The sequence below is a fragment of the Talpa occidentalis genome, unplaced genomic scaffold (assembly GCF_014898055.3).
Source record: "Talpa occidentalis isolate TD23 unplaced genomic scaffold, MPIMG_talOcc4v2.1 talOcc4.12, whole genome shotgun sequence".
In the NCBI taxonomy this organism is placed as follows: domain Eukaryota; kingdom Metazoa; phylum Chordata; class Mammalia; order Eulipotyphla; family Talpidae; genus Talpa; species Talpa occidentalis.
In genome coordinates this window covers 58,256,462-58,283,428 of record NW_023601212.1, presented here as the reverse complement: position 1 = coordinate 58,283,428, position 26,967 = coordinate 58,256,462, and the positions used below count along the sequence as shown (strand labels likewise).

General features: G+C 34.4%; 1 protein-coding gene and 1 non-coding gene across 2 annotated transcripts in view; both read right to left on the bottom strand.

The window, feature by feature from the left end:
• Positions 1 to 3,161: 3,161 nt before the first annotated feature.
• COP1 (COP1 E3 ubiquitin ligase) overlaps positions 3,162 to 26,967 on the bottom strand; it is a 156,725-nt gene continuing 132,919 nt past the window's right edge. Inside the window, 2 exon segments of the mRNA XM_037506422.2 lie at positions 3,162 to 3,499; positions 5,568 to 5,612. Of these exon segments, the coding sequence (XP_037362319.1) occupies positions 3,482 to 3,499; positions 5,568 to 5,612 (63 nt within the window). The 3' untranslated portion in view covers positions 3,162 to 3,481.
• LOC119242464 (small Cajal body-specific RNA 3) lies at positions 24,825 to 24,964 on the bottom strand. The gene has a single exon (XR_005124473.1). It is a non-coding gene; the product is annotated as a small Cajal body-specific RNA 3 (non-coding RNA).

Sequence of the window (26,967 nt, the reverse complement as noted above, 5' to 3'; positions counted from 1 at the left end):
TGATTTATTCCTGGTAGCTTCCCCTACTCCCAATCTTTAATTTTATATCGCTATAGGTTATATGTTTTTCCTATGTATATCTACAATTTATCTATGATAAATTTAAAATTTACCACCCATTATGATACTTATACACTGTTTACTTATTGTATGGCTAGCTTCTTGAGGGTAGGTATATTTATTTTATATTCCTAGGAGGTAATACATAGCAATTTGCAAAATGCAGGCGCTCACCAAATATTTCTGGAATGATCATTGTTTTCTCTTTAGTCCAAGAATTCAGGAGAGCTAACATATTAACTACAAGTAACAAGAAGTTACCAAGGATCTGTTAACCAACTGCTCTGGGAAGAACTATAGATGCTACTATTGTAGTAAGGTCAATCACAACACAATAGGCCAGGGTCTAAATTACTACTTCCTAAGGACTCATTTCTACATAAATAGACCTTTCCTGACTCTTAATCCTAGTTACATTTGCATAATTACATTAGGTACAATGACCAATTACCTTTACATTTAGAACAAAGGCTAGTTAGCCTCTAGGTCTAAAGAAGTGGTGGTCCCAAAACAGCACATGGTATTGAGGTTCCCAAGTGAAATTCAGCTGGTTAAGGATTCCATACACACCCAAAAAATTGATATGCTGAGTTGTCACAATTTATTATAAGGAAATAATCTCAAAAATCAACCAAGAATCTTCTGATATATTAGAATAAGAGAGAGGTAAACTCCATTCTAAGCTGAATTAGGCTTTTTAAGTTGGATCATGCTACTACCCTAGTCCAAACCACCATTAATTCTTGACTAATTGCCTTCCTAAGTGCATTCTTGCCCCCACTTACCCATTCACCATAAATGAGATCATGCCATTCCCTTTCAACTGTTTTCATAACAACATTTAAATTCTCAACCATGTGCTAGAGAGCTTCACCCTACTGGATCCTCTAGCTCACCAAATGCTGCCTATACTCTTCCTTACCTACTAATGGTCCAGCCACACACTCATCTTTCTGAAGTTGTGGCTTAATTCCATGAATTTTCTGATGTCTAGTAGCTCAATCTTCTTTAAAAGAGTTCTTTAATCTTTATTGTTTCTTCTGCATGAGTTGTGTGCCTGAGTACAAAGGCAAACTTTGTCTAAGAAACCCCTACAAATCCACTGAAATAAAGATTAGATTGAAACATGAAAACCCACATTTTTCTTGAGTTGTTAAATTTCCATTGTGTTAAGAAACAAATTATCTTTAAATGTATTGTTATTTTTCCCAAGGAATAGTGATAGTAGTTTGATGTTGACATTCTGCAAAGACTAACTCAAATTTAAAAAGTGGTTTCTTGCTATACTGAAGAAAAAAGTGAAAAAGATAGGAGACAAATTTAAATAAAGCACTGCCTTCTTAAAATAATAATTTATTACAAAATTGAGTCCCTTTGATAAGCAAAGGTGCCTTATTACACCCTTTCAAATATATGGAAATTAACATGACCCCATAATATTGACAACTTGAAATAAAACAAAGTCACATCAAATTAAAAACTGTAATAATCTGCTTCTATTTAAAATGCAGTCAAAGAGGCATTACTGTGCTTCCCATTCTAATGATTCTCTTGTATTTCTCTGCTGGAATGAAGTTCTTTAAGTGAAGAATCTATATTTCAATATTCTTCCTACATCTTTGCAAAAAGTTATTTATTAATTTTGGAAACAAAGGCCAACTAACATTGCTCTGGTTGATGACAGGTGTAAATTTTGAATGACAGCAACCTTTCCTTAAGGAATTAAGTCCAAAAGTTTATCAGGTTCTTAACTCCAGAGGTTAGGAAGATATAATAGTTTTGAACCTGTGAAAACTGAAAAACCTGAGTTTGAGGCAAATTCATTTGTCAGTAAAAACTGACCTGAACTGACAGAAGACTAATTTTAGTCTTTATTAATCCCATATAATTTAAATGTTCATACATTGTGTTGCAGAAATATTAATGTACTTGATTATGGAGTACTGCTCCAGACTCTACTGGAGAGTTACTTAATAAGTACTCTATTACTTTTCTAAATACAAAAAGGTCTAAGTAACCAAACTGCATTTGGCCCAAGTGTTTCAGATAATGAAATGTGGACTTGTAGTAGGTCTCAATAATTTTGAGTGGACACAAACTATTTTGATCAACCTTATCATTCATATTCTTATTTGCACCATGCTCCTCCAAGTGTCTATTGTTATAAAATATGAAATAAAATTGTTTATATCTAAAAAAGTGTTCAGTAAAATAGCTCAAACAGAAAGCTTCACATTACTTTTGCTTGCTTGACCTGCTACTTTAACTAACTTATCTTTCACCAATTCAAAACAACTAAACAATTTATAAAATTAACTAGACAACCTAAGAGATTACATACATGGCTTGGAAATTTAGGTAATGGTGTTTCCTAAGTCAGGAAGAAACTAGAGTTCCTTTAAGTCAGGGACTGGCAAACTGTGATGTGTAAGTCAAATCTAACCATCTGTCTACTTCATACCTACACCCATTTATTCACTTACTGTCTGTGGCTGCTTCTCTGCTACAATGGCAGAGTTGAGTAGTTGAGGCAAAGACAGAATGATCTGCAAAGCCTAAAATATTAACTACCTGGTCCTTCACAGAAAAAGTTTGCCGACCCCTGCTAAAAAATCACTGTTCATACCAGAATGATAGTAATATCCATGAATATCTGATAGCAGTAATTTTAAAAAATGAACTGGTTTGTCTACATTTAGGGCTTAGAGCATGTATATATGATATTTCAAAAGCAAAGAGAAAGGTAGCTGTAACAAACCAATATTTCCTTTCTGTTTGAATGTTGTCTCAACAGTCCAAAATTTCTGGTCCTTGGCCAGATTCAGAGGGACTGAGGAGTCTGGTACTTACTGATGATCCAGTCAGAGAATGAAGAACAGAATTCACAAGGTAAAGCTATTGATCGTACCTCCTATAAACATTAAATTCACTGAAAGTAAGTCATATACTCTATATTTTATGTTGATATATGTAATTCCAAAGGTGTTGGGAAACATGAACCTTACAAATTATTCATTAGTACATTACTCTACAGTTCATTTGGGCTATTTCTTGGTAAGATGATCCTTTGCCACATTCGACAAAAACTTTCCCAGCTCAACTGTGGCTCAATAAACTTTTATTATTTTTTATTATTTATTTTTATTCAAAAGAATGCTTCCCTATCACAAAAATTAGGTAACCACACCACCAACAGCAGCAAAGTCCATAGAGTTACATTGATGGTGGAGAGTTCACTAGGTTTTTCCAATGTCCCAAAGATCATAAAGGAGGAAAAAAGAAAAGAAAAATTGCTCAAAACAAATCCAAAACCCATCATGACTTTGGGGAGAGACATCACATGACAGTTCCTGTCTTCTCTCATTGTCAGCTGCAGATGTATTTCAGCAGGATCAAGTATAATTAAACTTGAGTAAACCCTTCATACCAACTCCAGCACCTAATTAGGGAGAAAAAAGATCACAGACCTTTAGTATATCGTAAATGGAGAACCAAATCGAGAAAACTTTTCCCAACTGCTTTTAGACAAAGAATTTTGAAAGAATTAGACATTAATTCTTTATTTTTTTCCAACTCACTAGTTGCCATGAACTCTACAATTAACTAGGGAATCTTCAAGGTAACTACATAAAATATATGGATAAATGAATTAGCTGAAACATAGCATGGGTATAACATTTTGGGATATATGTTGGAACATCATTCTGTATTCTTGAAGAATCATTAAGGATTGCCTTTTAAGGCTCTAACCTATTTCTTCCAGTGATAAAGTTTTTATTGATCAAGGCATATATATAGGCTCATGCCTTTTCCTACTGTTTCCTAGTCACCAGGTATCAAAATATTTTGCTAGTTATTAAAGCAGTATCTTGTTATAAGAAATTTGTGATATTGCTAAAACTAAAAAGAAGAAGCATTGATCAGTTATAAAAAGAGAAAAAGATGGTTAAGAAAGGACATAAAATGAGAAGACAATTATGAGACACTGTCGAAAAGAACAATGTTAAGTGGAAACTGCAATTCCAGGTGGCAAAGATTTAAAGGCACAACTTCTCCCCTTCTAAGTCTTGACTTAAATCTGTTTTCAATAATGTTTTTACCTTTATAATTGGCAAGCAAACTACTTAACATAAGAGGTCAATGTTGAACAAAGTCTTAGATTTGTTACTAAGATTCTCCAAGTACTAAGTACTTTGAGCAACAAACTTGTTGAATAAGGTCCAACTTTTTCAATGTAGGCCTTGCCATGAGAGTAAGACAAAGAGAGACTAAAGAAAGTCAAGATCTATCATTTTGCTTCAGGCTTCCTGAATATACAATGATCACTTCAAAAGTCTGGCTTTCATTTAGGTTGTCCATGGCACTTGGCACTCAAGTGAGCTTTACCAAACAGAGAAACTAGCTACAGAAAAAGGAGTATACATGTAAATTAGTTTGATCACCTAACAGCACAATTCTTCAGCTTGGAATTTGCTCATTTCATCTCTGCAGGACAGTGTGTCAGGTTTGGATTTGCTTTCTTGGCTGCTGGGTAATTTTCTGCTCAGGATAGGTGGCATGAAGCCAGGGCAAAATTAATGTCAAGTGGCAGGGGAAACAGATTCATATTAAAAGAATCAACTTCCTGACATTTCCATTAGAGCAGAGAATATGTGGAAAAAATTGGTACCCACAAAATAAGTGCTAATCAAACCCATGTACTTAAAGCCTCCTCTAAAATGGTGCTTTGTTTAAAAAGTTCACTGCTTAGCTTAGGATTTATTTATTCAACATATGATGCCCAAGTGGTAAATATCCAGTGGCATAATTAGATAATTAGCTATTTTTCACTTCCTTGAGATATTAAGAAAATTATGTGGAAAATTATGGATTTGTGACCAATAATTTGTACCAAGGGACATTTTAAGTTTTCAGGTTACGTGAATGGCTTGACCATAGGATAGTCAATTTTCAGAGTCCAGAGTGCTCACCACCAAATCATGGAGCCCATTTTTTTTATAGTCAATTTTCAAATGAATGGTAAAATACTTTTTCTTCCCTTGACAACTGAGAAAAACCTACTTGGTTAGGGAAAAGAAGGAAGAAAAACACGAGGAAGAGAAAAATAAAGTATTTTTTTATCTGGTGACCAACTAAGCATCTCCTGCTATATGTTGGGCCTTGTCGACCAAATGCTCTGTGGGGTGGTCGTCCTGAATAATAGAAGCTAAACAGTGCTTGGACCACAGTGAATGCTTAATAGTTTTCATCTATTTTTCATTCTGATCAACCTATCAATTCATTCAACATTCACATAACCTATAATAAGTACTATCATCTTCTCCATAGTTGCAAGCTACCTATTCTATTCCCCTTCAATCAAAGTCATTTCTAAGCATATTGAGACCCATGATTTGGAATGATCTCTAAGGCTTAACTACAACTCTATAATTCCATTTTATATTTATGGTCTGTAACAGTCTGAAAATGGATCTGAGTTTAAAATGGAGATGTATAAAATAACTTACCTTAATTGTACCCTGACTGTTAGCAGCAATCAGCACATTGGACTCCTAGAAAAGAACAAGAACTTTTAAAGTATAGAGAAGGATTTCCTGGAGGGCAGTCCAAAAGAATAGTTTCCTTGTCTCCTTTCTTCACTTCACCCTAGGTCGCCAAAAGAATCTAAAGTAGAGAACCATCTTTAATGTGCTTAACTATGAGTTTTAAAAATAAAATTTCATAGTTTGAAGATTAAGTTTTAATAAAAAAATAAAGTTGGAAGCAGAGTAGGAAACTTTCAATTGTAAAGAAAAATTGATTGCCACTAGAAGGAAAAACCAAAAGAAATAGACCGAAATAAAACACATAAGACTAACTTAAAAGAAACAAATTACATAAGCCATTCCACAGAAAACTATCCCTTCATTCATTTTCTCCCATAAAATACCAGTATTTGATGTAAACACTGTCTATATCTTTGGCATAAATCTCTATGGATAGCTGTTTGGTATTAGGAAAACAAAAAATGCAAATATTCATCAGGGAAAAGGAAGACTATCTTTCTTTTTAATTGTTCTATCACTCAGCATATGCATTTTTAATGACCTTGGTGATTACTTGAAATAGAATGTATGTGTCAAAGTATTTTTTTTTTTTTTATAATCTAGGCCTTAGGAAAAAGTCATTTCTCTGGAAAGTAAGAAGAGTGGAAAAAGGAATGGCAAGACTGAATTTACCAGAAAGAACCTCATTAAGTAGGAAGAACATGCCTCTTGTTGGAAACAGAGTATAACAGACTTTGGAGTTTGGAAGCATATAGAAGTCATTTTGCTTTTCAAAGTAGGCAGCCACAAAGGAGGTAAACAGACTCAAAACTGCCCAGAAGTCACATGGCTAAAGGAATGAACAAACCCAAATAACAGCTATGAGACACTGAGACAGATGAAGTCTCAACGAAGAATAGAGGTCTGCCTGAATATCCCACAGGTTTTCATGACAAAGTGATTTAAGAAAAAGAAAAAAAAAAAGGTGTATTTGTATACTCAGCCAATCTGAGTTAAATTTTAGTTTCTTTTTTATACAAGTAATCTGCTCTACAAACTTACTTCTTTCTATTTTAAAATTCTCCCTATGATTACTCATAAAGTTACTTTTGAAAAATGCTCTTTTTGTTGCCACTCTTAAAATTTATTTAAGAGAAAATAAATTTCTTCCACTATTCCAAAAATTTTTATAGGATTAATATACTCCGTAGATGTAGTCACAGTTATATCCATAAGAAATAAAAACATGTTATTTTTTTTTTCTGGGTATGGGCATAGTAATTGCTGATGATGGGGTTCAGGGCACACAATGCCAAAATATGGCACTTTAGCACATTTAGTATTTTAAGCTAAAGAAAAGTTTGAGAAAGTAGCAGAAGCAGGAGGGTCACTGACCTCTTATACTCTCACCCATTTTCCCTGAAATATGTCATAAAACCCTCATGTGAGAAGTGCCTTGAGTAAAGGAGCATCTTTATGTCCAAAGACAAAGAGATGTCAGGAAGAATCCAAACAGGCTTTGTTTAAGTTTCTCCCAATTTACAACAATCCCCAACCTATCACATTTCTACAGAACTCCCCTGCTCTTTATAACTTAGCATAAAATACTCAGGATCTGCTTCTTTGGGTTTTCATTTCCTATAAGGCTGCCATCTCACATAAAACCTACATTAAATAAACCTGTTTGCTTTTTTCCTGTTAATCTGTCTCTGTCTATTTAATTTTCAGACCTAACCAGGGACCCAAAGAGGGCTAAGAAACACTTTTCCTTTCCTACAATGATATTTTCCTGAGGTTTCCCCTTAAATTAGCACATGCATTCTTGAAAACAGTAAAATGGTTAACATTCACCATTAGAATTAGTTTCCAATATTCACTTTGGGGAATTATGAGTTACTTCTGGGAAGTGTGCACAGACATAGTACTTAAATATGGGAGGCCCCAAATTAAGCATTTACCTACTTTTTCAGTGCTCTGAATTCAGATAGTGGTTGGAGTGATTTTTTGGAGTCCTTAAGGGATATATAACAACTCACTCAGAGCTGATCATGGGCAAAATACCTATGCTTACTCAGAAAACAACAACAACAAAAAAAACGCACTGTATTTACATGTAACATAAATTTCTTTCTAGCAAGAACTTATATTGTATGATTATCACAACTGTTACCAGAGGGCCCAGAAATGATACTTTCATGAACACCATTCAGAAATGAAGCTACATATACCAATCAATTTAGTTTCTGTTTGGGGAAAGACTCTAGTCTTCAAGAAAACTACTGCTATAGCACCTAGATAAGTTTCTCATACCTCTATCTCTTTTGCAACATTGTTTGTCATTTTTCACAAAGGAAGACAACATAGCAACATGGTGGAAAGATTCACTTGGGTGCAGGGGGATCCTGCCACTTACAGGGATTATAAATTATATAATTCAAACTTCTAATTCTTGGTGAAAGAAAAGCTTTGAAAAGCATATTATCACACAGCATGAAAGATTAGACTCAATATAAATAACAATCTTAGTTAGATCACCACAAAAGAAGGGTGTAAATTCTGTACAATTACTATACCCAAGAAAGAAGGCATTTGATAACCATTCAAAATGAACAGTGAATTTATGAAATCTCAGGACTATTGGACACTAATAGGTGATGACATATTGATAGTATCAGAGTCAATGCCTTCACCTATGCAGAAAGACAAATACAGCAGGTCCTTGAATAATGTTGCTTAGTTTAAAGTTGCTTTGCTATAATATTGATGAGGAAATAAAAAACTGAACCCAAGCTGGGGCCACTGTCTGTGTGTTGTCTGCACATTCTCCCCATGTCTGCAGGGATTTTCTTGGTATATTCTAGTTTTCTCCCACATTCCAAAGATGCACATGCTAGGTTCACTGGTATATCTAAAATGTCCCAGCTGAGTGAATGTGGGTGTGAGTACACACTGCAGTGAAAGGGCTTCTGTTCAGGTGTGGGTCCTACGTTGTACCCTGAGTTGCCCAAATGGGGTCTGGCTACCCAAGACCCTTAATTGTTGGAGTAAGTGGATTGGAAAATACTAGATTGCTCAATACTAGAAGTGGTATGGGTTTTATTGAGAAATTTAGTAATGTCTTGTGACCAGAAATATGCTGTAAGAGTTTAATTTTTATATCAATTAACTTATGGTAAAAATGGCTTCACTGCATTGTTTTGCTTAAACCTGGAGTTTACAAACCTGTTGATATTAAGTGAGAACTCACTGTATCTCATTTACAAATAGGTCAACACATGAAATGACTGCCCAGTTGAAATCTCTTTTGAAACTAACATAGGTGACATGGTATCCAAAGAACTCTTAGAAACAAACTATTCAAATAAATAAACAGTGAAATGAAATAATTACAAGTCCCAATATGGCCCACTTCTCAAAGACCATACACTTTTAAAAACCAGGTATTTTATTTCAGCACAGAAGTATGTAAAAAATGGTAAGTATAAAGGCAAATACTGTAGGTTTCAAATGATTTCTTGTTTGCATCTTGAATGACTGGTAATTCTTAGCTGTAGCTGTAGACTGCCAGAGCCCTAATGTAAATAAGTTCTGGTTCCAAGGGATGTTTTTATTTACCAAATAAAATAAAAATGCCAGTCAGTAATTCTCATAATTTTCCCCCTTTTACTTGCAAATTGGAAGTTTTGCTACAAAACTTTCCTCAATGTTAAGCTAAAAATACACCAACTTTTTCTTTTTAATATGAAGAGACTAAGAAAAGACAATGGAAAAATTACCAAGTTTTTCATTAAAATAGAAGATATACAACAAACTAGTTTATAAAGTCTGTGATATTACACTAGTTTTATACTAAAACAAAACATCCACTGGAACAGTTTTCTCTTTGTTAGCTTGTTTAGAAAAGTAACATTATAGCTACCACATTAAAATCCTTATCAAGTTGAGAATTATTCACTTAGTTTGCAATTGGAGAATTTATTCCTAGAAATAGATATAATTGATTTTAACATGAATTAATTTTACTATAGATATAAATCTGTAAAAACCAAACATTTCCATTTCTGGCCATGATAGTAAATGGAATATCTGCTCTCCTACCATATACTAGAAAAAATGAACAAATATATAACACTGGACGATAGGCTTTGTACAACTGGGATCCCTATGACAACAGAAACAGTGAGTCTTATCATTGCCCTGGCTTTCTGCTTATAAGTAATTTCTGGACCACATAGCAAGGAAGGGGAATCCAAATCGAGCATAGGAGAATCTAATAAAGTAGGTGACAGCAGACTCACTAAGTTGAGGAGTCAAAGACACAAGTTCTATGTATCTACAGGGTAGCTGGAATTTTAGGGGCAAGTACCACAAAGGAGAAAACTACACAGAAGTAAAGTTCCAGGAATCTATACAAGGACCAATGATTTTATGTTAGAATAAAAAAACCAGTAACAATGAACAGGGGAAATACAAATACTGAGAATATACAACATCAAATGCCAGAGTCCACACAGGGTGAGATGTTCAGATTTTTGACAAGTCAGAGTGAAAATAACCTCACTGGAATATCCAAGGGCATTCAGCAAGAGCTCCCAGAATGATCCTGCCTTGTTAGAAGACTAAACTAACCTCAAAGTAAATGTTTCTCTAGACCAGGGACCATCTAACAAAGCCTATGGATCAAATTCAGTCCACTGCCTGTATTCTGTATTTCAGTTCTGCTGGAGTATGGCCACTATCATTGTCTGTGGCTGCTCTTGTATCACAGAAGCAGAGCTAACAACTATAACAGAAACTGTGAGACTTAAAAAGGCAAAGATGTATTTAAGAAAAAGTCTGCTAACTACTTCTTTAGACTTTTCCTAATAAAGTTTAAAAACAAGTCAAAAGAATCAAGTTTATCTCTTAAACTTAACTTCCTGTCAAAACAAACTTTAATATTCTTTTAAGAACTTACCAAATTCTAGACATCCAACAATGAAGCACTGACAATGTACAGTATTCAAGAGGCAAAAAGCATAGCCAATAACTAGGGGTGAAGGGGTGAAAGTGGTGGAGAATCAATGAACAGAAAAAGATCCAGAAATGATAAAGACAATGGAAGTAGTAAATTTAAAGCATGTATAATTACATTCAAGTATTTAAAGAAAACAATGAGCTTAATGAGAAAAGAAATGAAAGAGAATTACAAAAACTCATGAAATTCCTCCACCTGAAAAGTACAGTATCTAAAATGAAGAATTCATAGGTGGGCATGACAACAGATGAAAAAATAGAGAATAAAATACCATGAAATTGACAAAACAGAAGAGAAGAATCCAAACTGAAGAAGAGGGAGAAAAAGCTGGGAAGAAAAAAAATTAGCATTTTAGTGACCAATAGGACAATATACACTCAAATAAATGTGTAACTAGAATGCCAAAAAAAAAAGGGGGGGGGGAGAAAAAGTTTATGAAGGTATATGGTCAAAATTTTTCTAAATTTGAAAACCATGAGCCCAGAAATCTAAGAAGCTCAACATTCAAGCAAAATAAAGCAAAATATTACATATAAAGGCACATTGTAAGTGGCTAAAAATGAGTAAAAAAGATAAATCTTGAAAACTGCCGGAGGTAAAAAGACCCATTACATACAGAGAAAACAAGACTACCAATTTGTATTCAGTAGCAATGCAAGTCAAGACAATATTTTTAAGATGATGAAAGAAAATTGCCAAACTAGAAATAATATTCAAAAACATATTTTCAGACAAACTAAAGCTGAGATAGCAGTAGATCTATGCTGTAGGAAATTGAAGTTTTTATGCCATATGAAAACTCAGATCTCAACAAAAGAATGAAGAGTGCTGGAAATGAGCAAATATGTGGATAAATATAAAAGTTACTTGCTTTCTTGTTTTTTAATGTTTTTTAAAGATTTATGTATATAAGAACTGGGGTACAGGCCATAGGTGTGGCGGGTGAGAGTATTCACCAGAGACAGTGGGGAGCAGAACAAGCAGATCTACTGAAATACACTGCTGAAGGGAGCAGTGGGCGAGACAGGAGAGGTCTACTGTGTCATGTGGGTTGTTCCCTGGCCAGCCAGGGAATGAACTCATGCTGTAGTGGCTGCCAATAGCTTGACAGTGCTGTCTTTAACCCCAGGGAGGGTTAAAGTGCTACCAGGGAGGTCCTGTTTTTTAATTTTTAAAAAAGTTTTTATTTATTTATGCACACAAGAACCAGGGTATAGGCCAGAGGTGGGGAGGGGTGAGAGGATTCATCAGAGACAGAATGGGGAGCAAAACAGGCAGATCTACTGAAATACACTGCTGAGGGGAATAGTAGGAGAGACAGGAGAGGTCTACTTCGCCATGTAGGTTAGCTCCCTGGTCAGGGATCCAGCTCATGCCACAGTGGCTGGCAAGAGCTTGACAGTGCTGAGACTTTAACCCCTGCACCACCACCAGGGAGGCCCTGTCTTTTAATTTGCTTAACAGATAACTATCTATTCAAAGCAAAAAAAGAATAATTGTCTATTCAAAGCAAAAAAAAAAAAAAAAAAAAAAAAAAACAAAAAAAAAAAACCAAAAAAACCCACAATATATTGTGATTATTATAATATAAACAGAAGTAACATATATGACAGCAAAAACACACAGAATGAAAATACAGAAGTACACTGTTGAAAGGTTCTTCACAAAATATAAAGTAGTATAATCTGAAGACAGACTGTGATGTTAAACATTTTAGAAACCTTATTGAAACCACTAGAAAAGTAAAAGAAATAGTATAGCTACTATGCTAGTAAAGGAGACATAAATGAATTACCAGAATACTCAATAATAAAAGAAAGAAAATGAGAAACATGAGAATCTAGAAGAACAAATAGAAAATAGCAAGATAATGGAAAAATACCTGACCAAAATGATTAAAAAATGTAAAGGTCTAAATATTACAGTTAGGCAAATGTTATAAGATTAAAAATATGAGATAGAGATATAAAAGACCGATAAAATAACAAGGCAACTATCCTTATGCTGTCCATAAGACGCACATATTAAATATACAAATAAAGGCTTCCCTGGTGGCGCAAGTGGTTAAGCACTGCACTATGAAGCAATCCGCAGCCTCTGCAGCATGAGTTTGATCTCTGGCCAGCCAGAGAGAAACCCACATGGCGAAGCAGACCTCTCTAGTCTCGCCTGCTGCTCCCCTCAGCAGTGTGTTTGTCAGTCTGCCTGTTCTGCTCCCCACTCTGTCTCTGGTGAATCCTCTCACCACCCCCTCATCTCTGGCCTGTACCCCAGCTCTTGTATGAAGAAAGAAAAGAGGGAAAGGAAAGGGAAGGGGAAAGGAAAGGGGAGGGGAAAGGAAAGGGGAAAAGGGAAAGGGGAAAGGGGAGGGAGGAGGGGAGGGGAGGGAGAGGGAGGAGGGGAGGGGAGGGAGAGGAGAGGGAGGGGAGGAGGGGAGGGGAGGGAGGGGAGGGGAGGGGAGGGGAGGGGAGGGGAGGGGAGGAGGAGAGGAAGGAGGGAAGAGGAGAGGAGAGGAAGAGGAGAGGAGAGGAGAGGAGAGGAGAGGAGAGGAGAGGAGAGGAGAGGAGAGGGGGAGGAGAGAAGAGGGAGGAAAGGGGAAGGAAAGGGGAAAGGAAAAGGGGAAAGGAAAGGGAAAGGGAGGGGAAGGGGAGGGGAGGGGAGAGGGAGGGAGGAGAGGGGGAGGAAAGGAAGAAAGAAAGATATAAGTAAAAGGAGAGGAAAAGATATACCATGCAACATGCAAGCATTGATCATAACAACCTGGAATGGCTTCACTAATAGCAGAAAAAACAGATTTCAGGACAAGAATATGAATAGGATTAAAGGGGGACAAATGCAATTAAATAAGGGTCAATCCCTGGTGGCACAGGTGGTTCAGTGCAGTGCTGTGAAGCTGTCCGCAGTCTCTGCAGTACCGGTTCAATGACGGCTGGCTGGCGAGGGTCCTACATGGCACATCAGACCTCTCCGTCACGCCAGCAGCTCCCCTCAGCAGTGTGTTTCAGTCAGTCTGCCTGTTCTGTTCCCTGCTCTGTCTCTGGTGAATCCTTTCATCCTCCCGTGCATCTGGACTGTACCCTGGTTCTTGTATAAATAAATAAATCAATCTTTTTTAAAAAAAGGTAGCTACACATTTTTCTCACGCGCACACGGATCATTCTCCAGGATGGATCACATACTGGGACACAAGACAAACATCAACAGATACACCAAGATTGAAATCATACCAACCATCTTTTCTGACCATGAAGGCATCAAACTAGAAATAAACTATAAAAAGAAGGCAAGGAACTCTCCTACCTCTTGGAGATTGAAAACCACATTACTGGAAGACCACTGGACTAATGAAGAGATCAAAGAAGAAATTAAAAAATTCTTTGAATTGAATGACAATGAGGACAACAATTTCCTAAATGTATGGGATGCAGCAAAAGCAGTAATAAGAGGAAAATATATAGCAATAGAGGCTCACATCAAGAAACAAGAAAGAACTCAAAGAAACAACCTAATCTCGAAGCTCAAAGATCTAGAAAAACAACAACAAAAAAACCCCAAAACCAGTAGAACAAAAGAAATAATAAAAACCAAAGCAGAAATAAATGAAATCGAAACTAAAAAAACAATCCTAAAGATCAATGAAACCAAGAGCTGGTCTTCGAAAAAAATCAATAAAATAGACAAACCCCTAGCCAGGCTCACAAAGGAAAAAAGGGAAAAAGCACAAATAAACAGGATCATAAATGAAAGAGGAGAAATCACAACAGACACAGCAGAAATCAAAAGAATAATCCGTAACTACTATGAACAGTTATATGGAAACAAGTTCAACAAACTAGAGGAGATGGACAAATTCCTACAACTTTACAATCACCCAAAGCTAGATAAAGAAGAAGTAGAACACCTAAACAGACCAATTACAAGCAGCAAAATTGAAATGGTAATCAAAAACCTCCCCAAAAACAAAAGCCCAGGACCTGATGGATTTACAAATGAACTCTACCAAACATTCAGAGACGAATTACTGCCTATCCTTCACAAACTCTTCCAAAAAATTGAGAAGGAAGGGACAATACCAAACACGTTCTATGAAGCCAACATTACACTATTACCAAAACTGAACAAGGACAACACAAAAAAGGAAAACTACAGGCCAATCTCCCTAATGAACACTGATGCAAAAATCCTCAATAAAATTTTAGCTATCAGAATCCAACAATGTATCCATAAGATAATTCACCACGACCAAGTAGGATTCATGCCAGGGACACAAGGATGGTTCAACATCCGAAAATCAATCAACGTTATCCAACACATCAACAAAAAGAAATATAAAAACCATATGATAATATCAGTAGATGCTGAGAAAGCTTTCCACAAAGTGCAACACCCATTCATGATAAAAGCCCTTGAAATTCTTGGGATACAAGGAACATACCTCAACATCATAAAGGCCATTTATGACAAGCCAACAGCCAGTATCATTCTCAATGGTGAAAAGTTGAAAGCATTTCCATTAAGATCTGGAACAAGACAAGGATGTCCACTCTCACCACTGCTTTTCAATATAATACTGGAAGTCCTAGCCAGAGCAATAAGACAAGAGAAAGACATACAAGGAATCCAAATAGGAAAAGAAGAAGTCAAACTATCACTATTTGCAGATGATATGATAATATACATAGAGAACCCCAAAAACTCCACAGAAAAACTAATTCAACTCATCAATCAGTTCAGTAAAGTGGCAGGATACAAAATCAACACGCAAAAGTCAGTAGCCTTCCTATACACAAACAATAAACCTGAAGAAGACTCAAAAAAACCATCCCTTTTATTATCGAAACAAAAAAAATCAAATAGTTGGGAATAAATCTAACAAAAGAGGTAAAGGACCTATACAAAGAAAACTATAAAACACTGTTAAAAGAAATAGAAGAAGACACAAAGAAATAGAAAGACATCCCCTGCTCATGGATTGGAAGAATAAACATTATTAAAATGGCCATCCTACCAAAAGCAATATACAGATTCAATGCTATTCCAATCAAAATTTCAATGTCATTCTTCAAAGAAATAGAACAATTATTGATGAAATTCATATGGAATCACAAAAAAACCCTGAATAACCAAAGCTCTCCTGAAAAAAAAAAGAAGGGAATGGAGGCATCACACTCCCAGACCTCAAACTATACTACAAAGCCATAATCATCAAAACTGCATGGTATTGGAACAAGAACAGACATACAGACCAATGGAATTGAATAGAAAATCCAGAAATAAACCCACAAATTTATGATCAACTAATCTTTGACAAAGGAGCAAAGACTATGCATTGGAGCAAAGAAAGTTTGTTCAATAAATGGTGCTGGGAAAACTGGGTCGCTACATGCAAAAGAATGAAGCTTGACCACTACCTCACACCATACACAAAAATCAACTCAAAATGGATTAAAGAACTAGACATAAGACCTGAAACCATAAAATACATAGAAGGAAATATAGGCGAAACACTACATGATTTGCATATCAAAGACATCTTTACAGACACATCACCCAAAGCAGTGATAGTGAAGGCAAAGATAAACAGCTGGGACTACATCAAATTAAAGAGCTTCTGCACAGCAAAAGAGACAATAACAAAAACAAAGAGAAACCCACTGACTGGAGAACATTTTTGCACACAACACTAATGATAAAGGACTGATCACAAAAATCTGCAAAGAGCTGATGAGACTCAGCACAAACAAAGAAAATAATCCAGTCAAAAAATGGGCAGAAGAGCTAAAAAGAAACTTCTCTGGAGAGGAAATGCAAATGGCCAACAGGCATATGAAAAAATGTTCAATATCACTTGTAATCAGGGAAATGCAAATCAAAACGACCATGAGATACCATCTTACACTAGTGAGAATGGCACATATTAAAAAAACTAGCAACAACAAATGTTGGCGAGGGTGTGGAGAAAAAGGAACTCTTCTGCACTGTTGGTGGGAGTGCAAACTGGTCCAACCACTATGGAGAGCTGTGTGGAGATTTCTGGACCTACTAAACATAGAGCTTCCATCTGATCCAGCAATTCCACTCCTAGGTATTTACCCAAAGGACACAGAAACATTAATTCCAAAGGGCACCTGCACCCCTATGTTTATAGCAGCACTGTTTACAATAGCTAAGCTTTGGAAACAACCCAAATGCCCAAAAATAGATGACTGGATCAAGAAGATGTGATACATATACACCATGGAATATTACTCAGCATTCAAAAAAGATAAACACATGCAATTTGCAGCAACATGGATGGCGCTGGAAGGGATCATGCTCAGCGAAATAAGCCAGAAAGAAAAAGAAAAATACCAGATGGTCTCACTCATAGCAGGAATCTAGAAAACTTAAATAAGGGACAAGGAAAAAGAATAACTATAAGAAAGAAAATATCAAAATCAACAAACAACTATGAACAAGAGACACTCTATTGGGGGGTGAGGGGTGGGGAGGGGAGGGATTGGGGTCAAAATAAGGGGATTGCAATTGTATGGGGAATATAAAAATAAAATTTGTCTAAAAAATTAAAAAAAAAAAAAGGTAGCTAAAGGGCATATATATCTAAACAGAGCTTCAAAATACACAAAGCAAAAACTGAATGGAATAACAGGTTAAGTCCATACTTGTTTGGAGATTTTAATACTCTTTAGTAAATAATCTAAAGAAGAAGTAGACAGAAAACTCAATAAAGATAAAGGACTTGAATAATACCATCAAAAACAAATAAAGCTAATTAATATTTACAGATCTCACTTAAATGGCAAAAATATGTACTCTCCAAGTGCATGAGAACAACTCACCATGACAGACAAAAAAACTCAGTAAATTTTAAAGACTGAAATTGCACAAGTATGTTCTCAGACCAAACAGAACTAAAATAGAAAACAGAAACAAAATGATATCTGGACTAATTTCCAAATGTTTGAAAATTAAAAGCACTCAACCCAGGGCTCAAAGAAGAACTTACAGGGAAATCAGAAGCTATAATGAAATAAAAGATATCAAAATTTATGTAATATAACAACAGTGCTTAGATAGAAAATCATATCCCTAAATGCTTACAGTAGAAAAGCAGAAAAGTTTAACATCAATGAATCTTACAGTTTAAGAAACTAGGGAAAAACAACTTACACACAACAAAAGTACAAAATGGTAGCAAGAAAGAACAGAAATCAATTAAAATAAACAAATAAGAATTAAAACCAAAATCTATTTCTATGGAAAGAAATATAAAAACTGACGAATCTCTACAAAAGGAGAAAATATTAACAATATCTAAATTTGAGATGGTAACACCAGACATCCTGCATATATTAAAATAGTCAGAAAACAAACACAAATAAACAACCATATTGCAATAATGGTGACAGGTAATAAAGAAAATAAAGTCTATGAATGATGCAAGTCCCCAAATATCACTAATGAAAAAAAAGGAAAACAGAGGAGGAAGCAATAAATATTTCCAAACTCAGTTTATGAGTTAAAGCCAGAGAAAGACATTATTTTTAAAATTACAGGGAAATTGCTTTTATAAATAAATGTAAAAATCCTTAACAAAGTACCAGTAAATAGAATTCACGAATATGCAAAAAATAATAATAAATAGTTTCTAAGTGGAATTCATCCATATATTCCATTAAAAAAAAAATCAGTGAATGAAATTCACCATTTTAATAGACTAGAAGAGAAAAAACATGCAATCACAATTTACCCCCAAAATGCATTTAACAGAATTCAACATTATTCATAATAAAAACTTTCAGCAAACTAACAGAAAAGAACTTCCTCAAGTTAATAAAGAGTAACTATGAAAAATTTACAGCTAACATCATACTTAATATTTTCTCAAACTAGAAGCAAGGGGAGATACCACTCTCACAACTTTTATTTAAAACACTGTCTTAGAGGTTTATTGGGTTACTGTATTTAGGCAAAGGAAAGACAAAGCATACAGATTGGTAATAAACTTTTAAACTGTCTTTATTTGTAAATGACCTGATTGCTTACATAGAAATCTTAACAAGTCTTAGAAAAACTGCCAGAACTAACAAAATGATGTAGCAAGGTTGTCAGATACAAGGTAATTACACAATAGCGTATTTGTTGCTATAAAGTAGCAGCAATAAATAATTAGCAAAAGGAATTTTTTACAATACTATTTATAATGGCATCAAAAATATGATCCCCTTAAGGAAAAAAAAAGATCCTCTTAGGTACAAACCTAAAATAAAGACTATACATTGAAAATGATAAAACAATGCTGAGAGATATTAAAGGGCAACTAAATACACTGACAGATAAACCATGTTCATACACCAGAGACGGTCACAAAGTAAGGATGGTTTCATGGGTAAGTTTTAGTATTCAAGATGACAAAGGACTTTTTATTTTTAACCAGAAGATACAGTATATTAAGCAAAATCAGGAATATACCCCTTTTCTAGCTTCTTCTAAATCTTAAGCATTATACCAAGTTATCCTTATTTTACAATGAGAATGGTATTTTGTAGAAGAAAATGTAAATAAAGATTTTATGTCAATAAATATGAATATTTAAATCAAGTACAAAAATTCCTATAAAAATTTACCAAACCAAAAAAGAAATATAAAACATAAGCAATCCTACATGTATTAAAAAAAATTAATCAGCTGTAGGAACTTGTTTCTAGCTCAGACTTACACGACTTTACCTGTAAGTTTACAAGTGAATATTCAAGAAAGGAATAATTGCAAGTTTACACAAAATTTTTTTATAGAAATTCAACATCACTTGTAATCAGGGAAATGCAAATCAAAACTACAATGAGATACCATCTTACACCAGAGAGAATGGCACATATCAAAAAATTAGCAACAACAAATGTTGGCAAGGATGTGGAGAAAAAGGAACTCTACTGCACTGCTGGTGGGAGTGCAAACTGGTCCAACCACTATGGAGAGCTGTGTGGAGATTCCTCAACCTACTAAAGATAGAGCTTCCATATGATCCAGCAATTCCACTCCTAGGTATTTACCCAAAGGACACAGAAACAATTCCAAAGGGCACCTGCACCCCTATGTTTATAGCAGCACTATTTACAACAGCTAAACTTTGGAAACTACCCAAATGCCCAAAAATAGATGACTGGATCAAGAAGATGTGGTACATATACCCCATGGAATATTACTCGGCAATCAAAAAAGATAAACACATGCAATTTGCAGCAACATGGATGGAGCTGGAAGGGATCATGCTCAGCGAAATAAGCCAGAAAGAAAAAGGAAAATACTGGATGGTCTCACTCATAGCAGGAATCTAGAAAACCTAAATAAGGGACAAGGAAAAAGAATAACTATAAGAAAGAAAAAATCAAAATCAACAAACAACTATAAACCAGAGACACACTTTGGGGGGAGGGGTAGGGAAAGGAAGGATTGGGGTCAAAATAAGGGAGGTGCAACTGAATGGGGAATATAAAATGAAAGAAGCACTCCTAAACTTGTCTTATGAAACTAATACAACTATGAAATCAAAATGTGGCAAGGACAATATAAGAAATAAGAGATTACAGGCAAATGTCATTTATGAAAATAAAATTTAAAAACCTAAACAAAATAATAGCAAGTCAATCACAGCAATATATAAACATGATATATATTGACAAACCTGGGTGTATTCAATGATGAAAGATTGTTTAACATTAGGAAAAAATGTTACCTATCACACCAACATTAAAAAGAGAAATAACATGATTTTCAATAGGGGTAAAGAAAGCTATAAAATACTTCAGCATTCATCTATGTTAAGAAATCTCAGCAAACTGAAATTGAAACTTCCTTGTAAGGGTATCTATAAAAACCTTACAGTAGACAGGCATCAACAAAACGGTAACATTTAAAATTTTTCTCTTTGGTGATATACAGGGATATCAGACATCATTATTTCTTCTCAACATTGTACTAGAAGTGCTCAAAGGAATAATGCAAAATAAATAAAAGAAGAACTGGAAAGGTACAGATTAAATTTTCATCATTTATGGATATTACTGTTTTCTGGATACAATTGCTGGTTTGCAGAATAGTGATCCAGTAAGCATATGGCATGCTTGGCCCTAAGCCTGTATATAAATCACTACGTAAATATATAGTATCTGCAAATACAATGACCTATGAGAAGACAGCTAAGTTCAATGTTCTTCCTTAAGTAAAGAACCATTAAAAATTTGCTGTAGCTAGTCTTCAAAGAACACAACTAACAATCTACATAATTAATCCCTTAATACTGTCTCCGTGGAAGTCTCTTGTGATATTTAGAATTCTCCTTTTTATAAACCCAGATATCTTGTTTTTTTATTGCTGAAAAGAGTGTAAATTTGGAATGATTGCAGTATCATTGTAAATAGAAGATCATTCTTACTTTTGCTCTTTTCATACCAAGATCATATAAACATAAATGTAGGAGCTTTCCCTTAATTTCTTTCTTTCTTCAGGGTGAGATGGAAGGATGGTAACATTTGTAGTCAAATTGTATCCTGAAAACTAAATGTTTTTTCTTCTCACAGAGGAGTCCATGGATTCTGTATATAGTCAAATCTGATTTTCACTCAGGATACTGAAGTTACAGACACTTTCAAGTCAATCTGCCCTTTCAGCTTTTGTTTATGCATGATCTAGAGTTTCCGTAAGAATAGCCTCTTCCCACCCTTGAGATGAGACTGAGAATATGTATGCAGAGATTCTTTTTTTTTTTTTTGGTGGGACCCTCGCCAGCGGCCGGGGAATGAACCGGCACTACAGAGACTGCGGGCAGCCTTGCAACCCAACACTCAACCACTGCACCACCAGGGAGAGATTCTTAACAATTATCTTCCATTAACGCTCTGTTAAGTGATACTATTCAACTGTTCAATTTCTCTAGCTTTCCTTTTCCTTCAAACCATCCCAAAGTATCCCATGGTATCTTCAGATTTAAACACTAAAGAGAAAATCCTCAAAGTACTAACAACTTGTCCCTTTATCTTATTGAGTCATAGTGGTTCAACACATAGAATCATTCTTTTATTAAAACCATAGCACAAATCATCTATTTTATCAAGGTTCTATTGTTTTAGATTATGAAGTTACATACATTTCACATTTTACTGGATTTGATTCATCTGAAGTCATCCAATTTGACCAGAGTGTTCATTTACCTTAATACAGACATAAATCTATGCTGCACATGGGCAGCATGTGAAAGTCCACACAAAGATACTCAAAACATTTGTACCAAAGTGGTCTTGGAAGGTTTTTAAATAAATGCCATTTTAAGTCCAACAGTTTCTTTTTTGTCCCTGACCTTTCTTTCAGCATATATTTTTTCAGAATTGAGTTGCTAAAAATATATGTAAATAAATAAACACAAACCACAATCTATCAATAAAAGAGGTTCTGCTCTTTAAAAGGTTGCAGTTAGCCTTTTCTGTATTCTATAAAGGCTCGTAGGCTGAGTTAACTAGATGTTTGAATTGTTTGTGCAAGACAGATGACAAATGAACTTTGTGGTCATACAGATAAGATTCTCATTTTACTATATATTACAGAAATGTTTTAAAGAACAGTTCTATCATCACATTTGTTTGTTATTCATTTACAGGAAGTTAGAATGTTAAGAATTTTATTAGAGTGCTAAGAATTATTTAATTTGATCTGCATATAGTGATCAACTAAGGAAGATACTACCTTTATCCTCAGTTTACAAAGAAAAAACATGGTCTATCGGGAGTTAACAACTGCCCAAAGACATACACATCACTATGGAATAGCAGAATCGAGAAAGAACTTGTGAAGACTGAATCATTACAGTCTTGTAGCCTACTGATCCAGTAAGTTTACCCCACACCTGGTACTAACCTGAATTTATAAAATCAGAATGAAGAAGGGGTTTTAGGCGAGCGTTTGAAATGTATGGGAGAAACTCAGCTCTCAAACATTATAGATATTACATTTCAAATGTTATTTACCTAAATTCCTAAAAGTTTATTATATGCAGATTTTTAGTCTTTTACATAAATCCAAGTAATTAATATTTCCAGTGATATCACTGAAGAACAGGCTTGACCACAAAACTAAATTGTAAGGGAGTGCTCTACAGTGGGTATACAAAGCTGTCCAGGCCACTATCTCGACCTTCCATCCCAAAATAAGATCTGGAGATGGGAGTATCTTCATCACAAATTAACACATTTAAGATTATCCATTTAAACCCAGAGACTCTCTTTCTTCCCACTGGTATCCTTGCTTAGGATGATACTGCATCCCTTTCTAATCCTAAAATATAAAGATTATTATCAACAGAATGATATCATATTCAATGATTATTAATACTCTATTATTTTAATAAAATCTATTATTTTCATCACACATCAATTTTTCCTGATTTGTTCAAACAAATACCTCCTCTTATAACTAATTTACCTATTAGGAGGAAATTATGTTGCTACTTAAAAAGGACCTCTAGATTTGCTGGATTATTATATTTTCAAGTCCGGTATTCTTAAATTTTATACAATTTTTTTTTCTGAATGAATAATGGACACATTCCATATTGAAAAGCTTTTATAACCATTTTAAGACAAGATAAACAGGTATTTTTTATGCTGCTTTAGGTGCTAGAAATTTTCCTATATGTTTTGGCTAGGTTAAGAGTCAGTAGAATTAATCAGACAAAAAGAAGGCATGAGTGCATATGAAATTCAAATCTTATCTAAAGGTAGCAGAACCTATTGTGATCATAAAGACAAACACAAAGCATCAGCCTACTAAGTTTTACCACTGGAATCTGTCTCTGCCAAACAAGTAAAACATGCCACTCTCTGGGAAAATGGACACACACACACACTGAAATGTATATAACGCAAAGTCTAAACTTCCACAAAACCTGAAATAGCAATGAAGGATGTTTACAAAATACTCTACATTCAAATACTGTTCACCTCTGATTAACATCATCAGCTTTGATTTTTTTTTATACATGAGGATCACTTGATCCCTATATTCCACATTACTTGGTTTGAATAGAAACCAGCTGTCATCTACTAGATTTACTGGAGTTTGTGCAGGAGAGAGTTTTAAGAGGCATATAAAACTTGGCAGAAAACGATGAGTACGTACATGTAGTTAAATGGGCAAAAAAATGGATTAGCATGGCTAGTAAGTAGACTTCAAAGAACATTTTGTGTTTCTTGACTTTGAGACATCCTAGAAAATGATTATAAATGGTGTGGAAACCTCTCAAATATATTTCTAAACATACGTTGAAATAGATTCAGGCATAAGACATTCTTTTCCCTTTTGAATTAGACCTAAATAATATATATGTTCATGATTTTAAGTTAGAGGTCATTTTATGAAGCATCTTGAATCTAGACCTGAATTTATCATGCAAAGAAACAGAGCAAAAATAATATAAAGAAGAAAAAAAATCTTAAAATGTTCATTGAAAAAAAATCCAGAGCAGACTAAAGACTGAAAAAAATTAGGCTACTTATTCAACAACTGTCTGTTTTAATAACTGCACAGAGTAAGAAATAGGGGGATTTCAGGACAGCAAACAAGGATCCTAACACAATTATTTATAATAAATGCTTATAGTATATTATGATGCTGTGTATTGCACCTCAGTACAAAGGAAATGTCAATGCAGCTCCCTTTCCTATCCTTCCCAGCCTCAACTTACACCAGAATGCATGCCATGAAATACTGAGATTTCACATTAATTAAGAAGTTAATACTTAGTTTTTCCTTAGAAATAGTCAAACATAAAAGTGGTTACAAACATCAAAGATTACGTAAACTGTATCCTGGAAAAATTATTTAATGACATATCAATTCTTTCTGAGAAAAACTTCATGGAAGCTATTTCTGAGGAGCTCTTTCATATGTAGAATATTGGCTTTTACAGATATTTCTAACTGGCTAAGCCTGTATAACTCCTCAGAAAAACAGTATTTCTATATTCATTCTATTGTACTTCCTGGCTGTAAGATCCTTAGTCAATCAATCAAATAATAAATGCCTATATTTAAAAAAAAAATGTGTTATCTCAAAAACCAGTTAAGGTGGATATAGAAGTAACTTCACTTGGCTGTAAATTAATAACCTTAATCAACAGATATTAAATAAAATGACCAGGAAAACAGGTTACAGAGTGCTGTAACCTAAAAGTTGTATGGAGGGGAACGATCTGACTTAGCCAGCTGTCCTAAGTCAGACAGAGACCTCCATGTTTATGTAGGATCACTGCGATTTGTAGACAAAAGGCATTTTTCATTTGTCCACATGGTTAGTTCCTGCAGGTTCCATTTTTGGAGTGAATCCTTTTATTAACCAGTCCTTTTCTTAATTTTTTGTTTGGTTAACCAACTTCCTGACTGCCTCAAATACTCATTTAAATACACTTTAATACATTCATTAAAGCAGGATTCAGATAACAGAAAAAGAACCATTAAAAAGGCACAGTTAACATACAAAGTGAAAGTTACCTTTACTCAGGGAGAAAAGGTCGGAAAGAACATGTACAAAGGAAAGAAAATGAAGATACAAAAAAAAAAAAAAAAATCACAAAATTTCTAAGCTGCCTTCATTCCCAATGCTTTAAAAATTTTTACCTTCTCATCAAAGAGGTTCAAATCAACTTAATTTTCTTTACCACAAAGCACTCAATATTATTTGCAGACACTTAAAACTTCCCTCACATGTCAATACCGCTAGACCCTGGATGTTCTCCTGAAAAATAGCTTGAGAAAAATGTGCTGGCAATGGCATATTTGACAGGAAAAAAAGTGGTGGTAATTGTGAGGGGCCTCGTTGTCTAATGGCACAATATAATTAACATAAAACAAAGAGGAGTGCAAGAAAGAGTATCTGGGCACAGAGAGGCAGCTCAGTCAAAAGTACAAGATTAAAATAGATAAAATAAATAGATTTGAAGATCTACTAGCAGTTTGATTTTGTTGGAATGTAAAATATGCCTATGTAAGTAGTAGGCGATCATGCTAGAGGGGTAGAGACCTGAAGAAGAAAGTTATATAAATAAGCTTAGGTTTTACTCTATAATCACCAAGACACTGCTGAATGATTTTAAGCAGCACAGATAAATGAGCCTTGGACTTTTAAGAAGTAGTGGCAGAGTACGATAAAAAGTCTGAGTGAAAAGTAATAGAGTAGCAGGGATAGAAAAACAGATGATTCATTCACGATATATTGAAAGGAAAACAACATCAGATTTGTGTGTGCTAAGAAACCTACCAAATCAATTTTTCATTTGTAAGACACCAGTCTTTTTTGGACAAAGCTTTGTACTTAAGGAAATTTATTTTAAATTTAAAGAACACCAAAGATTAGTACCATGTTTGATAAAATTTAAAAATTAATTCAGCATTCTCTACATTATGGTAAATCATTGCAATAGACTATGTTGTATGAATTCCTAAAGCAATTCTGTTTGTTCAATTCTGTTGGTTCATTCTTTGGCAGAATGCCAAAGTAGCATAAATGTGTTTTCTTCACAATTGTCAGATGCATATAGAAAGTCTGGTAAATTTTTATAGAAACATTCCTTAATTGAAAATTAAATAATTAAAAAATTCTTTATTATTATATTCTATTTTACATATTTTTACATTTTTCATTTTTTACAATGTATGCATTTTCATCTCGGTTATAGTCCCCGTGAAATTCCCACCACCCCCATGAACCATCACCACGGCCCCTTGTGCTCTTCCCAACCCTGTTTTGATCCTACTCTCGTCTCCCTGCGGAATGTCTCTGGTTTATAGTTGCCTATTGATTTTGATTTTTACTTTATTATAACTACATTTAATTTAAATATTCTTAATGGTTAAAATCAAGTCATGTCATGGCTTTTAGATAGCCTAAATATTTCTCCTACACTTAAAATTCTTACTTCTGGCTAAATTTGTATTGAGATTTTCATTTAGAAAACAAATTTCAAATAGATTATTTTACAGCTAATACCAATTCAAAGATTGAAATACCCCATGAAACTGAGTGGAGGGAATGAATGTTAAAAATGATATATATTTTGAAAAGTTAATCATCACTAAGATATTATCAAAAATAAAATGTTTATTTACTATTAAAAAGTTCTGAAATATGCTGATAATATCCCAATTTAAATAGCAAGAAGTCTGAGAATTAAATGATCACTAAAACTCCAACATTTATATCCAATTTAGAATATAAGTGTTGAAAACTAGAGAGCTGAGTTTAGAGATGGGGAAAGCAGTAAAGAATGAAGCACTTATACATACAACAATAAAAAAAGCTGGATATATTTAAATTAAT